The 15,925-nt window shown below is 41.1% G+C and overlaps 2 protein-coding genes across 2 annotated transcripts in view; one reads left to right on the forward strand and one right to left on the reverse strand.

Moving 5' to 3' along the window:
• Window positions 1-15,242, forward strand: phldb2a (pleckstrin homology-like domain, family B, member 2a). The gene is made up of 17 exons (XM_061803440.1): window positions 1-145; window positions 1,205-1,303; window positions 2,254-3,203; window positions 4,172-4,492; window positions 7,895-8,029; window positions 8,606-8,743; window positions 9,042-9,185; window positions 10,189-10,299; window positions 10,378-10,467; window positions 11,926-12,063; window positions 12,383-12,482; window positions 13,055-13,259; window positions 13,351-13,441; window positions 13,969-14,115; window positions 14,579-14,798; window positions 14,914-14,999; window positions 15,097-15,242. The coding sequence occupies exons 2-17, from the start codon at window positions 1,249-1,251 to the stop codon at window positions 15,235-15,237; spliced, it is 3,072 nt and encodes a 1,023-aa protein (XP_061659424.1). The 5' UTR covers window positions 1-145; window positions 1,205-1,248; the 3' UTR covers window positions 15,238-15,242.
• Window positions 9,538-15,925, reverse strand: part of LOC133491817 (organic solute transporter subunit alpha-like) — a 23,526-nt gene continuing 17,138 nt past the window's right edge. Inside the window, exon 9 of the mRNA XM_061803444.1 lies at window positions 9,538-9,644. The gene's annotated coding sequence lies outside the window, so the exon portion shown is untranslated. The remainder of the gene's footprint in view (window positions 9,645-15,925) is intronic.

Consider the following 15,925-nt stretch of genomic DNA (forward strand, 5'->3'; position numbering starts at 1 on the left):
ACAAGAGGATTTCACCACCACCCAACAGAAACAGCAATTATGTCAACTAAGGTGAGGGGAGGCGCTTTTCCGGTGGAACGTCAGCGCACATGAGATGACACAAAGATGCTCAAAGAGATGCAAGGCCCAATTATTTTTAATACAGGTACTGTACATACTTTTTCCATATAAGAGCATTGCTGGTATTTAAAAATCTAAAGGGATACATGTTTTTATTTAACTTTGAAATTGTCCCAAGTGGGTTCTACTGCTTTCAAGACATTTTCCCCCCTCACAACTGTTGTTCATTTCCAATGTTTTAACAATTTTGGAAAATAGCATTGGCTTTAAAAAAAAAAAAAAAAAGAAAAAAAAAGTGTGCATGTATGCAAGTGAGCGTCATCACTATTTAGATAAGGTTTTCGTTGAATTATTACTTTTCAGTAGATTGGCTGTCTTCGTGAGTCACACGAGCAGAGTTTTGGTCTGTGGGTTAACAAAAAAGGACACTTTAAGTAAAGTCACCATTTTTCAACAACTGTTTAATGTTATCAGAACAGAAGGTAATCCTTACAATAACTTTTAAATCACCAACCTTTATTTGGAGTTCAAACCTTGCACAATGAATCGTCACGTTGTACCGGGCATTAATGAAATTTGTTCATTCCGTATACTGTTTACGTTTGATTGTGTGTCGGCTCATTAGCCCGCCAGCCTGTAGTCTGGGTGATGCCGTAAAATCTCTCACTCCTGACATGAGGCCCACCTCTTTTTCAGCGTTGGGGTCCTAAGAATGAACTCATGCTGATTGATTGTGTGAGTGTGTAAAAGGATACCCTACTTCCTGTAGGCCCACTCTCCAGACAGCAGGACCACAAAGTCTCACATCAGCCATCTCTCCTCCTACTATGTGTGCATCTGCTGGTGGATTTTAGAAACAGTACCGTCTCGAGTTTAGAAATGTCTCACTTCACTGAGTACATATATTATTCAATGAACCAGATCTTCCATTCTCTTTAAATTTCCATGAAATAGTACAGGGGCGAGGCGTGAAAGGTACCCTAATATCCATTAGGAATTTCCAATAGTAGGCAGGGAAGAAAATGTAATCACTATTCTCCAAACTGTGTGCTGCAAATAATGCATTCTATGCTCCATACTTCATCTCTTCACATGCAATAGTTTCATTCTCAAGTCTGCATGCTTTTTATTTTCTTTTTCACAGCTGAATCCTGACTGTGTCTGAATCAAAGGACAGAGGTCAGCCAGATGAGGAGGATGCTTCCTCAAAGGGCAGCTGTGAGCACGCTAGGTTACAGTTCAGGTAAAACTTCAACCTAAAGGTCAACTTGAAGAAAACGGTGACATTTCCACTAAGCATTACAGTTTAATTCAGCTTTCCCCGAGGTAGTATTCCTTGATCTGGCTTGGACTTCCTTTGTGCAATGTAAATTAAAATGCTATTTAGCCATCTGATTGCTGTAGAGTACAGATGGAATACAGATTGTAAATTGTGGTATGTGGACTAATGATATTATAATGTTGCCATTTAAATGGATCATTTTCAACTGAAAACAGTTTTATCATTCCAGATTAGAATCAATGAAAAACACTTGTCTGCAAGAATGGAAGCATGTGACTTGAATAGTAGTATAAGTAAAATTCCGTATACACTGACAGACATAGAAACAGACGTCTTAATTGATTAATAATTCCATCAGGTTCTGGTGCTTTCCTAGAAAAAAAATGAACTATAAAAAGGGAACACAAATTAGGCTGTACACAACCAATTTCAATCACACTGCATAAAGTATATATTAAGATACAAAATTTCACACCTACGACTGTACAAGGAATTTTGAGTCACCAATTAATCTACTATGCGTGTTTTGGGGACGTGGGAGGAAACCAGAGTGCCCGGGAAAAACATCTTCCTTGTAAAATGGAAGATGCTACAGTCCAGATGCAAAAGGGCACCATGTCCATATTTTGACTTTCTGGCTTGGTGTCCTGCTGCTTATGCCCATGTAATGCATTTCGGCATGTGCTGGTGAGTGTTCTCTCAGATAACACTTATGGCTTCTTCCATTTTTAGAAGACACTTGGCAACCAACAGGGCCAATGTTTGTGTTGGGCTTGGAAGTGTATGAGCGCACATTCTTCTTTGGTTTTCCCCTTCTGACTAAGCACTTATTAAAGCGGCCTCACTTCATGACTTGACCCAAAAAGAAAGTGTCGGGATTACATGCTCTGTTAATTTGTTCCCATCTACAGACTGTGCGAAGATGGAGCAGAGTGGAATTGCCCCGGTGGGTGGGACCATGCTCAGGGGCTCCCGTTCTAAGGCAGAGCTACAGGAATTGATGGAGACGCTGCAGCGGAGGAAGAGTGCCCTGGAGGCCAGTCTGAGGGCAGCTGAGAGTAGCCGCAAGTATTTCAATTTGCCTTCCCCCGGCGGACCCCAGTCCAAACGGCCCCTCTCCATCCTCAGTAACCTTGAACATCAACCCTCTTCATCGAGAAACTTTTCTTACATGAGCAGCAACAGCATGCCCCCTTCCCCTCGCCAGGGCGAGCGTCAGTTCAGCTCAAACGGCTTGCTTCGTCACCCAAAGGCTCGTCACCAGTCGCAAGAGAGCCTGCTCCGCTCTACCGATGGAAATTCTCCCATCTCCTCTTATGGAGAAGCTCTACCTCGTTCTCCTCGGGTCAAGAGCGGCACAGCCAGTGTGCCTTCGAGCCCTCGACTGGGCCGCAGACTCTACTCACATGGTAAAGCCATAAGTGATTCCAGGCAGAGGAAATACTCCACAGGTTCTCTTAACAGTCTGGGCATGCACAGCCGCTCTCTACCCCGCCTCCACAATCCAGCAGATCCTCCCGTTTTATCTCTGCCGCCTCATCTCCACAGAGCAGAGCGCTCAGCAGTGGCTCGACGCAGTCTCTCGTCACTTGAACAACCGCCAGATGTGACGGTACCAGCCAGCATGCCCAATACTCCCAGGAGGGCCAGCCTGGCCTCCCTGAGCTCTCTCGGTGTCGAGATAGACGGACCAAGCTTAGATGTGAGTTTTGGAGACCGGAGGTTATCATTTGGGAAAGGAGGGCTGAGTCCAGGACAAAGGGTGGGCAGCATCACTTCTTTGAATGGCAAAGAGGAGTTGCGAGACTATCACCAGCATCAGAGAGACGAGAGACTCAGGGAGCAGAGAGTGCACAAATTGGTGAGTTGATTATTGAGTCTTATTGACGTTGTAAAAATGCACAAAACTCATTCACAAAATGTGCTTGTGCCTTGAGGTACAAGTGACTCAGGTTTATGATTTGAGTTTACTGCCGTAGCGAACTCATAGTGAACTCATTTCATCGGCTTTCACGATAAGAAGTAATTGGGCAAATATTTGTCCGGCTTCAATGTGTTTAATGCCCCCCCGCCCACCCACACACACACACACCCCCACACCCTCCAGTTGAAATTTACTGTCAGATTAAACATAAAGCAAAGAGAATTACACATTGTGAATTCAAAACAACCACATAGATTTGCCTTAGAGAAGCCTGCTTTACTTAATGCTAAGAAAAGATGCAAAACACGATTGACATGCTAATGGTTAGCATCAATAGTCCCAGTTTTAGATGTACATGATATTTGGAAATAAATGGTGATGGAACACTTGCATACAGAGAACGCAACTCATCGAAATGCATTCTTCATCTCAACGAAAAATGATTGTTACAGCATCTTACTGAGTCACTTACAGTTGTAATAGATGAAATACTATTCTTCTATATTAGTGTCTGCATGACTGTATAATACTGCCTCCCAGTGGCCAAGGCAAGCACATCAGAAGGGGCAGCACAATAAATTGGATTGCAGCGTCAAATCACGATACAGAAACTGTTTAATTATTTACATTCAAATTAATTATGTTATTACTATATGTTTTTTAAGAAGTGCAAAATTATTGAGTGCTATTTTCCTTATGAATATTAAAATCTAATTTAGTTTTTTTGGGAGGGGGGGCGGGGGCTGGAACGGATTCATGGCATTTCTGTTTATTTCAATGCGGGAAGATGATTTGAGATGCTGTTTTTAGTTACGAGTGTGGTCATGGAACTATTTAAAGTCGTATCTCAAGACAACACTGTACCTCCAAAAGCAAAACGCAGAACTGTGCATCCTTGTCAACAGGAGAGCCAGCGGCTGGAAACCATCATGAACCTGTGCACGGAGTTTGCACAGGTGAAGCCTCAAGGTTCAGCAGTTTTTGACCTTCAGAAGATCAATAAAGAGCTGGAGAAACTGCAGGTGTCGGACGACGAGTCAGTTTTCTCCGACTCTCCAGGCAGCACGGCTCCAGACGGCGGCTTTGGCACAAGAGGCCGGGATTTGCTTCTCAATGACAAGCAGCAGGTCAGCAGTGGTCAGCAAAACAGTTACAGAGAGGTTCACTCACTGGCTCTGAGCCTTAACACCAGCGCCCCCTCACCTTCCAGCCACCACAGAGCTAAGGTGATTGATTTCCCATCTCAAGCCCATTTTCATACTTGGCCTGACACAGCCGTATTTACTATTGCTTTTCAAATAACACCAGGAACTACGAGATAATTTTTCTAGTAGGTGTACTTGGTAAGCCGGTGTTCCTAGCACACTAAGACAATCTTATCTCAATTTGCTGAGAGCCTTGTTGTTTATCTGCTTCATTACTATTTTTGTTAATTTATGACATTGCCTTTCTGATAGTGTTGAGCATAATCTGAGGCAATGATGTCACGGCATCACTTGTAAAATCATAGCAGAGTATTACTCCCGATTTATTTATCTATGCCAGAGTTAGGTCTTCCCTGTTTTGACGTTGGGACTCAATTTATTCTGTATAAAGTCACTCAAGCCCCATTAAAATATTTACATAGCAGCGATTAAATTGACGTGGTTTGATGAGTATCCTGTAACAAAATCAACCTGAAAGATGTCAAATAAATGACAAGATCCAATGTAATCGTCACAGTGACATTTGTCCCTCTGAATACAACAAGGTGGCAAACAGGCCAACAATTCATGGAACAAACCAAGCTGCTCCAAAACCAAACTTAAATTCTCAAGTGAGGCTGAAAGTATTAAGACAAAAATAAAGAAAGTTTCAAGTTTACCAATGCATCTTACATTATAACTAGATTACGTCTTTATTTCATTTTTTTTTTTTAGATGAGAGTGAATTAGGTGGTACGGTGGAACGGCTGACGATTAGTTCCCACAGCCGCCTCACAGTTATGAGGGCCGAGGTTCAAATCCTAGCCCTGCCTGTGTGGTGTTTTGCATGTTCTCCCCATGTCTGTGTAGATTTTCTGAAGGTACTTTGGTTTCCTCCCACATCCCAAAAACATGCGTAGTAGGTAGATTGAAGACTCTAAATTGTAGGTGGGAATGTGGTTGTTTGTATGTGTCTTGAGATTGGCTGGTGACGAGTTCAGGTTATAACCCGCCTCTCGCCTGAAGATAGCTGGGATAGGCTCCAACACACTTGCGACCCTAGTAAGGATAAGCGGTACAGAGAATGGATGTATGGAGAATGAATTAATAACCACTGTTGGCTCCTGAATCGAAAGCTTTCAAAAAAACAAGTTTCATTTTCTAATGCTTGAATCAATAAAAAGGTATATCATTCCAAAGAACAGTGCATAACTCAGTCTTGGAACCACTGGTCCAACATAAATGACTAAATGAATAACTCTCAAACGCACTGTACAGCTGAGAGCGAATAAATCATATCGTAAACAAATATCAAGATGTCATAAATGACTCGATCAGTGTGCATCGCGTCCTCTTAGTGCCTCTCTATAGCACAACGAATTCTTATTAAAGTCTCTCAATCCTAACATATGAGGCAAACCCCATAGCTGCTAATCTTAAAAAAAAATAAATAAAATGATGGCAGATCAAGTTTCGTCTACCTGTGCCTGTAGCTCTAAAAGATGCAAGCAAATATTATTCACTACCAACAACATGTTTTTTTTTCCCGATTAACTCGAATACACAAACTTGAAACATCACTGATCGCTATTTGCAAAATTAAGAAAAAAATTGTTGGCAAATGTTACATCCCATTTTATACATTTCTTCCATTTTGTGTAAAAAAAAAAAAAGAGAATGAAAGTAAAAAATATGGTTTCAAATGTAGTCACACTGTAAGAACAAAAATAATGATAGAAAAAAACTGTAGTTCATGATGCTTTGAGATGCAGTTCTGTAAACAAATCATAGTCTAATTGAATCGTGAGCTGCCTGGCAATTCTCACCTCCTACCTGGCACATTTTGATGTCTCCAAACCAGTTTGTTTAGGGCACTGGATTTGTGTTTCTATGCTTGCCTCACACAAACACATGCACACACACAAAGTAGACTAAAATGTGATTAAAAGCAATGGCAGTTTGCGGTTCAAACTTCTTCTGACATCTGCCTCTCTTTTTGTGCACGATACACTCTTTTTTTTTCTTTTGATCTTCTCTATTTGCTTGCTCAACACTTGTCAACAAGAAGAGCATGTTCCAAGAAAGAAAACCATTGGGACGCACCCCTCATGTGGAATGCACTTTATCAAGCTGCGCAGAGCATGTTTATCTTTGTTTACTTTGTGCATTCAATTAAAAAAAATAAATCTCCATTCCCATGCTTCCCTTTTGACACATCACCCCTGTACACATCACCTTTTCAGGCCCAACCAATCGAGCTGAATGGGGCTTTAATAGACATTTTTACAGTAAATATTTAGTTCCAAATGGATTTGTGTTGATGTAAAGTGGAACCATGTGCAGTGCCAATCTCTTGCACATGCTCCCTTAGTTGGAAGCGAAGCCCAATGCTTTCAACAGTCTCATTTTATACAGAGACCTCTTTTATCAGTTGCCGCTTAAAGGGTTTGTTTTGATAGAGACATTGCACGACATATGACCCCATCTCACTTTTTGATATTGCAATTATCAATGTTTTCTTGGTCGTGGTCTTTGCCGTGTGCAAAATAAATATATCAAATTGTGCCGTTTCAGCCGCCAGGTCGCCTTCTCCTCCGCAGTCTCGATGCTCCAATTACCGTTTCTGTAAAAGTGAAGTTTTTTTTTCCACTCTAAAACAGTTGCAAGCCGGCAGTGTGTCTGGCTTTAATGAGGAAGACCTAGTTGTGCTTCAGCATTCAACCATTCAACTCCAAAAGAAGGGGGGGATAGAACAGGAAATGTCTCTATCCCACAGAGAATTATTAAGTGTGCGTGTTTCAATGGAAGAATTTGAGTGTATACACATGGCAAAGACATTTTTTCCAGATGTTTGGTACTTTGTATTGAAGAAAAAAAAAACGCGACTATTGATTACACGTAAGCACACCTTTTATGGTAGAAATGGGAATTATAGACTCCAAGTCAATACAATGTTTACTGCACTATGGCATATTTATAGGTTCTTGCTCGGGGGAGGGGGGACAAATTATTGTATTATATTGAAAATCCCAAAGAGTTATGTGTAACATTTGTTTGTAGACACATTTTAATTTATTAGAAGAGTGATCAATAACGTAAATATGAGTGGTTTTTGGTAGATTTTGGAGTACTTTGGCATGACTGGCAACAGAGTGTGCTGAGTTCCATTACACAAAGCCAAAAAGAATCCTGTTGTTGTTGTTGTCATTCATCCAACAGTTAGCAAGTTACTGGCATCTGTTGCGTTCAAAGTGATGGAATATACTACTCAACTTTGTGTTTAACATCACACCTAATGCAAGAAGTTAGCTTGGTTTTCCGCCATTGTAAAAACGAAATGAAATGCAATGATGGAGGTATTTATGTTACGCTCAGGTCATAAACAGCCATATGAGATGTCTGCTGAGAGAGAATCCAAATCAACCTCCCTTATATGGCATTCAGGTGATGGAGAGAGTGCAGCTGAAGCAGGAAGTAACACACATTGAAGAGGAGAGGATTCAGGTTGTCAACAATATTGAGGAGCTGGAGCAGAAGATTAAAGACCTGGACAACCAGATGGAGGAGTCCGTGAGAGAGGTACAGTAGATCCCGCAGTCCAAAACATGGCCACTGAATATGTTTTGAACTACTGTTGAAAAAAAGAATTACTCCTCCTGTCTTCACAGCGTAGCTGTGTAAGTGAAGGTAACATAAAATGTTATGTAACTACACCTGTACAACAACTACACGCAAAGTTGAAAAAAAAAAAAACCCAGAAGATATCACACAAAATATTTTATTACAAAGACAAAAGTATGATGCTTAGACTGACTGTCAGAATTTAAACTTTTAAAGCAGTTCTCAGGTGTCTTCTTGATATATTATCTGACATTGTCCCATCAAAATAAATCGAGGGTAAAGAATTTCATCGCACGCAATATCCACTTGATACATTCTGGTTCAAATCATTTTCATATTTTGTGGGGGCCGTTCTGTCGCGTGCAACTGCAGAGTATGACTTTTGTTACCATAACGACAAAAACAAAACTAAGTGGCAACTCACTGTTGCCGACTCAGGCCACGACTAACTATTTGAACCATAGCTGGCAACCCAGTTCTTCTTGCCAAATCATTTCTTTCTTTCGTTTTTTTTAACACTACCGTTTCCTGCAGATGGAGGTGGAGTGCGCTTTGCTGGAAGGGGAGCAAGAATCGGAGATGGCTCAGTTGCAAAAAGAAAAGGACCATTTGGACCAGCTGAAGGAAAACATTCACAGTGCTGAGAAGATTAGCCACACTGAGAAAGTACAGGTACAATACGTTAAAACTTGTGATTTTTAAGATTTTAAGTTCAGTGTTGAGGTTTGTAGGCAAAGTGAAGACCTTCTGCAAGTTTGTATTTTTACGCTGGCGCACTGACCAATAAGAGAAGACGGGGATGAAATTGTGTGAGACATTTGTCTTTGCTCAGAATTTGATCACCCAGAAAGGAACCGTATACAAACTTATCAACTGAATAGGACCAAAGAAAGAGTCTACTCCCTCAGAGATTCATTTAAGAGATGTGTACATCAATATTTGGTCCCCATGTGTGTCGTCTCTGTCGTAGGAAGCAGAGGAGCAAGCAAAAAGCTTGGAAGAATTGGAATTTCAGAAATTGGAGAGAGAGATTCATCAGGATGAGGAGAAGGAAAGTCAAAATCAGTTACTGAGAGAAATAGCCGACTGTCAGCGTCTCGCTATCACACGCAAGGTACAGATTATATGCCCAGTATAATATAGAGCCGACGTATAACTAAAACATAAGTATAACTTCATTTTTAATTTATAAATTGTGAGCAGTTGTCATTCATGTAATGTTTAACATACATCTCAATGAAACAAAAAGTGCTACAAACGCAAGAATGGCAGCAACAATAACCCGGATTTACTGATAATAAAATAATTTGAAATTTTAAAAGGTGACAATTTGCAATTTAAAGCATTTCCTAGGTATATGTCACTTGCTTTTGTCACATAGACAGTACATATCCGTTTATATATATTACATACCGTATTTTGGTCTTGCTGAAATCGTGACTATATACTCCGCCCGTTATATTGCTGGGCCAATGGTGAGTCTGGCTTGTGTCACCAGGACGAATTAGGGCAGAACTGAAGGAAGACGCGTTCTGGCATCTACTTTCAAGTGTAGAGCCCAGAAAGTGAGCACCTGTAAAGACAATAAAACCATTTTCACTAATGGAGGCAGCAGTTGATATATGATAGATCACTGAACACGAATAATCACAGCAGTGGCATGGAGCACTTTGAAATGAACTATGTGCTGCTTTTCAGAAGCTAATGCTGTTATTCAATGTCCCTCCGTGTGCCCGACAAAATCTATGCAGCTCTGCTTACCTTTTGTCTTTGGCAAGATAATCGGCTATGTTGCACCTATTGGAGTTGTGCGGATTTTACCACGATAGCGCCTCTGCAAAATATTGTTTAAGAAAGTGGTGTCTGGCAGTTGCTTGAAAGTGCCTCAGGATCTTCCCCCAGCCTAGTTACTCGTGTCATAGGGAGAGAAAATTATGTGAGTTCCCAGGGCAGCTTTCTCAAAGACATACTTTATCTTCAGAAATGTGAATATGTGATGGATTGAGAGGCAATCACAGCACAAAACAATTTCTCCACAAGAAAGTTTTGACACTCCCACATAAAACCTTGTGGCGCCTGTTTAAAGTTACATTCTGCTGTTGTTGTGATTCTTGCAGGAGAGACTTGCCACGCTGAAGAAACAGTCCTCGCAGATTACTTTGCAGTCCCAGCAGGAAAGAGAAGACTTCCAGAGGGAAAAAAACAATCTGCTCATCATGCTGCAGAAGGTAAAGACGTTCAGCAAAAACTGGCTGAGGTCGCTGAGTCGGTTGCCATCACCTAAGATGTCATCCTGACAACCGCAGGAGAGAGACAAGCTGGCGGCTTTGGAAGGAAAATATGCAGAGCTGTCTGAGAAGCAGAACTTGGCGAACGGCAATGGAGACGTCAGAGAGGTGGGTCTCACATAAAACAATACACTTGGTGGTACTGAGAAACGCCTCTTCTTAATTAATGATTCAGTTAGGGGTTAGTTTCCACTGAATCTTTATTGAAGGCATAAAATCGTTTTGATTTTATGCCTGTTTTGTTGGAAAACTTTGGGGAGGGCTACTTTCTGTTTTCAGTGCACAAAGCAAGACTCAGAAAGGCACGACTGCATATGTTTGGGGAAGCATGCCAAGATTGTCATTTTTTGAATTGAATTAAAAAAAAACCTACCAATTTCAGTACAAGTTCGCTCACTGGTCCTTGTTTTACGTTACCGACAAAAGATATATCGTCGGAATACGTTGTCACGTGCCTCAGTAATTTGATTGTTTTACGATTATGGGCCTCTGATTGGCTCGCAACCGGCCCAGGGTCTACGCCACCCCTCGCCCAAAGTCAGCTGGGATTGGCTCCAGATCAATCTAATGATGATAAGCACTATCCGTCCAACCATTCATTTTCTTTTGCCGCTTATCCTCACAAGGGTTGCAGGGAGTGCTGGAGCCTATCCCAGCTGTCAACTGGCAGAAGGCCAGGTACACCCTGAACGGGTTGCCAGCAAATCGCAGGCCACATGGCGATAGACAACAGTCGCACTCACAATCACATCGACGGGCAATTTAGAGTGTCCAATTAATGTTGCATGTTTTTGGAATGTGGGAGGAAACCGGAGTGCCCGGAGAAAACCCACACAGGCACGGGGAGAACATGCAAACTCCACACAGGTACCCACCTTTGAGGCCAACGGTTTACCAGCTGATCCACTGTGCCGCCATGATAAGCACTATAAAAAATTCATTATTTGGGGGATGGGTGTACTTTTCATATAAACAGATGATCCCAAAACTCGGTATATGCATGATTTCTTTTCAGTTGTCATTCGTTTGACATAATTTTTCTTGGACTCCCCAAACGACGTTGGAGCAGTGTTGCAAAATTATCACCTGGCAAGACGTTTTTCTGCCCTCAAAGTGTAGTTGAGCGGCAGTTTGAGAAGCTTTACGGCTTTCAAGTTTAGGATATCTGTGGCAAGTTTCTAAGAACATACATCTTCAATTCTTGACAGGTTGTTTATCATCAGAATTTTCCACTTCAACCTTTGTGCTGTAATATGATATGCTTACAAAAATTGCAAAGTTTAAGCAATTAAATCCTCATGGCCTCGCGTCTGTTTGAATGATAGCTGACACAAAATAGAAAAAGAAGAAGCATATAGTGACTTTTGGACAACATGTATATATTGCAATTATGATTTATTTACAACAACATCAGTGTTGGCCAGTGATAGACTACAGCATGTCGTGATTTACATTAAATTCGGGTTCCATCGCTGCCGTGGATATGGCATTCAGTTGTACTTTCCTTTCATGAGATGTCAGAGGGGTTACACTAAGGTTGTCTCCGTCGATGCGTTTCTCCTGTAGCACATCTATTCCGCAAAGGAAAGAAGAAGAAGCGGCAAGGAAAATTCGCTCCATCTGAGTGACAACGGAACGCCTAAGAGGAGCCAGCACCCCGTCACTCCATATGGCCGATCTCTGGGACGCTCCCTTCCGCCCAAGGTCTTTGAAGTTTATTGTTTAGTAATCATTGCAATGTTTCACATCTGCCTGCGAAGGAGATTACCCGATAATATTTAGACTTGTATGTAAACTCCACTTTTATTTTTTTTTTCGTGCATGATCACTATCATTAAGCCACAAAGGAGCGGGGATTTCCATTTCGGGATAATTTCTGGATGTGTTTACAGAGTGATCCGGCCAAATGGGAATCCTCCTGAATACAGTGCTAGACAGATGTTTGTAATTGTATGAATCCGTCCTTGCATTGCCATGACCAGCATGCATTCTGCGAACCCCCCCCCCCCCCCATCTTCCACAGGCGCATCTGCCTCTGTCACAAAGCTCCAGCTGTGGCAGCGTCATCCCACAAGGCTTCAGCTTTGCCCCTCGAGACCTGAACGCTAGCCGTCAGCCAAAAAGTGAGTCATAATCACACAGCTCCCTCCAATAAACAACACAACCATATGGCCTGCTTTCGGTCTCAGGTTGTGTGGTATTACTGTAATAATCCGTGTCGCGTATCATTGGAAAATACACTGAATAGCAATTGTAAATAATTCAAATCAAAACATTTTATTGTCGTTGATACTGATTGTTAAACATACAGAGTGACAGCCATCTAATAAATCTTCAGATTTTTTTTACTGTAATTCTGACATCCCTAGTAATATTGTAAGATGAGTTCTAAATAATAACAATGTGCTTTTGGATTGCAGTTTGTGGTAGTGACTGTTTGTTGATAGATACCGTTGCAAAAAACATTTTAAGGCTGAATCAATTTAGTTTTTTTTAAGCTATCCGTGGTAGTGCTTCCTGGACTGTTCATTATCTGCAGAATATTATTTTATTTGTATCTACCTTTGCAGGATTGCATATTAATAAATAGAATCCATTTGCCACTCAAAAAGAAGAAGAAATGATACTTATGATATGTAGTGTTTACAGTACAGTACTACAGTACAATCCAGCATGCTTCCTGTTGTGTCAGCAGGCAACAGCCACACACACATGAATGACGGCGTGCACACCCGACAAGGAAAAAGTGATTTTTGTAGCCGGATGCTCTCTGAGGCCAACGTTTTCTTGGACTCTTTGTCTTACCCGGACACCAGCCAGGCTTCCGACACCGTCAGCGTGGACAGCTCTGACAGCATAGAGACCAGTTTTTCAGCATGCTCCCCAGATAACATCTCCAGGTTGGATATCGTGGGTTGTTTCTACACATCTGATAATTGGGATAATGTCATCCAAACTGATTCAATTCCTGTATTTTCTCTTTCCTGTCAGTGCCAGTATGAGCAACATGGCCAAGCTTGAGGAGATGGAGCGTCTACTTCGAGAGGCCCAGGTGGAAAAGTTAAGGCTACTTGAGCACAGGGTAAGGGTAACCTGCACCCATCATTGACAAACGCACACCCACCGGCCGCGATATAAGGTACACCTCCACGATTTAATGATGTCCAAACTCCATCTAGCCATCCATCATCTACAGCGCGGGTCCTGATTAGCGTCAACTAGCTCAGCGTACACCCTAATTTTCTATTGTTGGTGACAATCCAAAAAGGCATTTTGATATCTTGTAACACTCACATGTATGTACAATTTGAAATTAAAACATTGTGTGACAAATAGTTGTGGTTCTTTTTGCACTGCACTCCTTTCTTGTTTTTACTCTGACACTGTACAACCAAAACTCACAAAATTAATAATCCCTGACAGTGTTTAAAAAAAAAAAAAAAAAAAAAAAACAGAATAGTCAGACTTTATTTTTGTAAAGGCTGCTTACTGCTCTTGTTGTATTGGATCTTACTAGATTGTGCTGGTGTACCTAATATAAGCGTACTTTATATGTGGGTTGTGTGTATGACGGTGATTTTGAACAATATTTGACGCGGCCTTTCACAGGAACGTGAGATGGAAATTCGCCGGCATGCTTTGGAGGAGGAGCGAAGACGAAGGGAGGAACTGGAGAAACGTCTGCAGGAGGAGACCAACAGGAGACAGAAACTTGTGGAGAGGGAGGTCAAGCTCAGGGAGAAACAAAGATCTCAGGTATTTCAGAGTTGAACATTATTCCAGTCGCAGATTGTTTTTTTTTTTTTGTGGAAAAACTTTTTTTCTGAATTTTGAAATCTGAATTTAAAAAAAAATTGCAAAATGATGTCAATGTATGTTTGTATATATGCATTTAAAATGGTATGAGCCTCTTCTAAAATGTAATGACATTTCTGAAAATATCTGCACAAATTATTTCCAATTCATTTAATTACAATTAACAGATTATCCAATTAAAAACAAACTATAAATATAGATTTAATTTCATATATAAAATTATGTATTTGACAAAGATTTGTATTTTATTATTTACACTAAATGAATCGAGGCATGAGTAAGATGGGAATCAAAATAGATACAAATGATTAAATGCATTTTAATAAATGCACAAGATTTTGCAATTGTAATATTAAAAAAAAAAAGCTACAGTATGATGCGTCATACAATATTTTCTCCACAGTCCCGACTTCTGACACGCTACTTGCCCGTAAGGAAAGACGACTTTGACCTTCACTGCCACATTGAGGCAGCGGGACACAATCCAGATGCTTGCTTCCATCTGGCCATCACGGACAAAACATGCAGAGGCTTCCTCGTAAAAATGGGAGGGAAAATAAAAACTTGGAAAAAGCGCTGGTTTGTGTTTGACCAGAATCGCAGGACGCTCACTTACTACGCAGGTGAGTCAGTCGAAAAATGTGAAAGTCAAACAGTGATGTCAACGCGACTGTAAACTCTGCTGCCATACTTTGAAGGATAAGATTGTTTTTTTGTCTCCCCCCCAACTTATTTCAGACAAACACGAGACTAAGATGAAAGGAGTCATTTACTTCCAGGCAATAGAGGAGGTGTACTATGACCATTTGAAGAATGCACATAAAGTAAGATAATATAGTCCGTGCTGTTTTTGTTTGTCTTCGTTGTCATCATTCTCGTTCTCTCTCTCTCTCTTTTTAATTCCGTCCATCTCCATTCAAGAGTCCCAACCCCTCGCTGACCTTTAGCGTGAAGACTCACGATCGAGTCTACTACATGGTGGCCCCTTCCCCTGAGGCCATGCGCATCTGGATGGATGTTATTGTGACAGGCGCAGAGGGACACATGCACTTCATGGTGTAACCAAAAATCCGAACGAGGCTTTCTTTCTTTTTTTTTTTTTTTTTTTTTGGGGGGGGGGGGGGTCCAAAAAAATATTTGCACGATTACACGTCAGTGTGTTTGAATGTTTAGTACGTGAAGCATCATTCACTCTATTGTGTAATCACGTATAACGGATCAGAAAAAGTTCTATGCCAGTCTTATAATTAAGCTATATAGTTGTTTGTGTACGACATCCACATTCATTTATGATGACCAGCAAGTGGAAGAAAATATTCAGTCATTACGTTCCACTTTAAATCTTTTCATTAACAATACTAGGAGAAGGCCCAATGGTAGAATGCAGATGACTCATTGTATTGGATCTTTCCAACTGGCGATTTTCAGCTCCACCCCCCTTAGCTAATGTTGCCATCTCCCACAAGCTTCCAAAATGGCGACTGAACAGAACAGGTTTGAAGTGGATCCTCTATAGCGTATTCCCGGTAACATTGCGGTATGTTTTTTGCCAAATGTGCCAGACTTGTTCAAGAGGGTTCTACAGAGAAGTCTCAACTATTTCATGCAAGGATATGTACACGGAATTAAGATTTTGGACGGAAGAGGACGCAACATCAGAGTTACAGCGAAGATCGATGCAAAAAAGTTTGACGCCTCACAAACTACATATTGAAATCCAACAGGATGAAATAGTGGAAGTGTACTGTGT

The sequence above is a fragment of the Syngnathoides biaculeatus genome, chromosome 18 (genome assembly GCF_019802595.1).
Source record: "Syngnathoides biaculeatus isolate LvHL_M chromosome 18, ASM1980259v1, whole genome shotgun sequence".
Classification (NCBI taxonomy): Eukaryota; Metazoa; Chordata; class Actinopteri; order Syngnathiformes; family Syngnathidae; genus Syngnathoides; species Syngnathoides biaculeatus.

Bases quoted from the DNA above. Each gene is read 5' to 3' on its own strand.
- phldb2a (XM_061803440.1), top strand. From the start codon at position 1,249: ATGAGGAGGATGCTTCCTCAAAGGGCAGCTGTGAGCACGCTAGGTTAC. The intron at 4,493-7,894 runs GTGATTGATTTC...TATGGCATTCAG, and splicing joins CCAGCCACCACAGAGCTAAG to GTGATGGAGAGAGTGCAGCT. The intron at 14,799-14,913 runs GTGAGTCAGTCG...AACTTATTTCAG, and splicing joins GACGCTCACTTACTACGCAG to ACAAACACGAGACTAAGATG.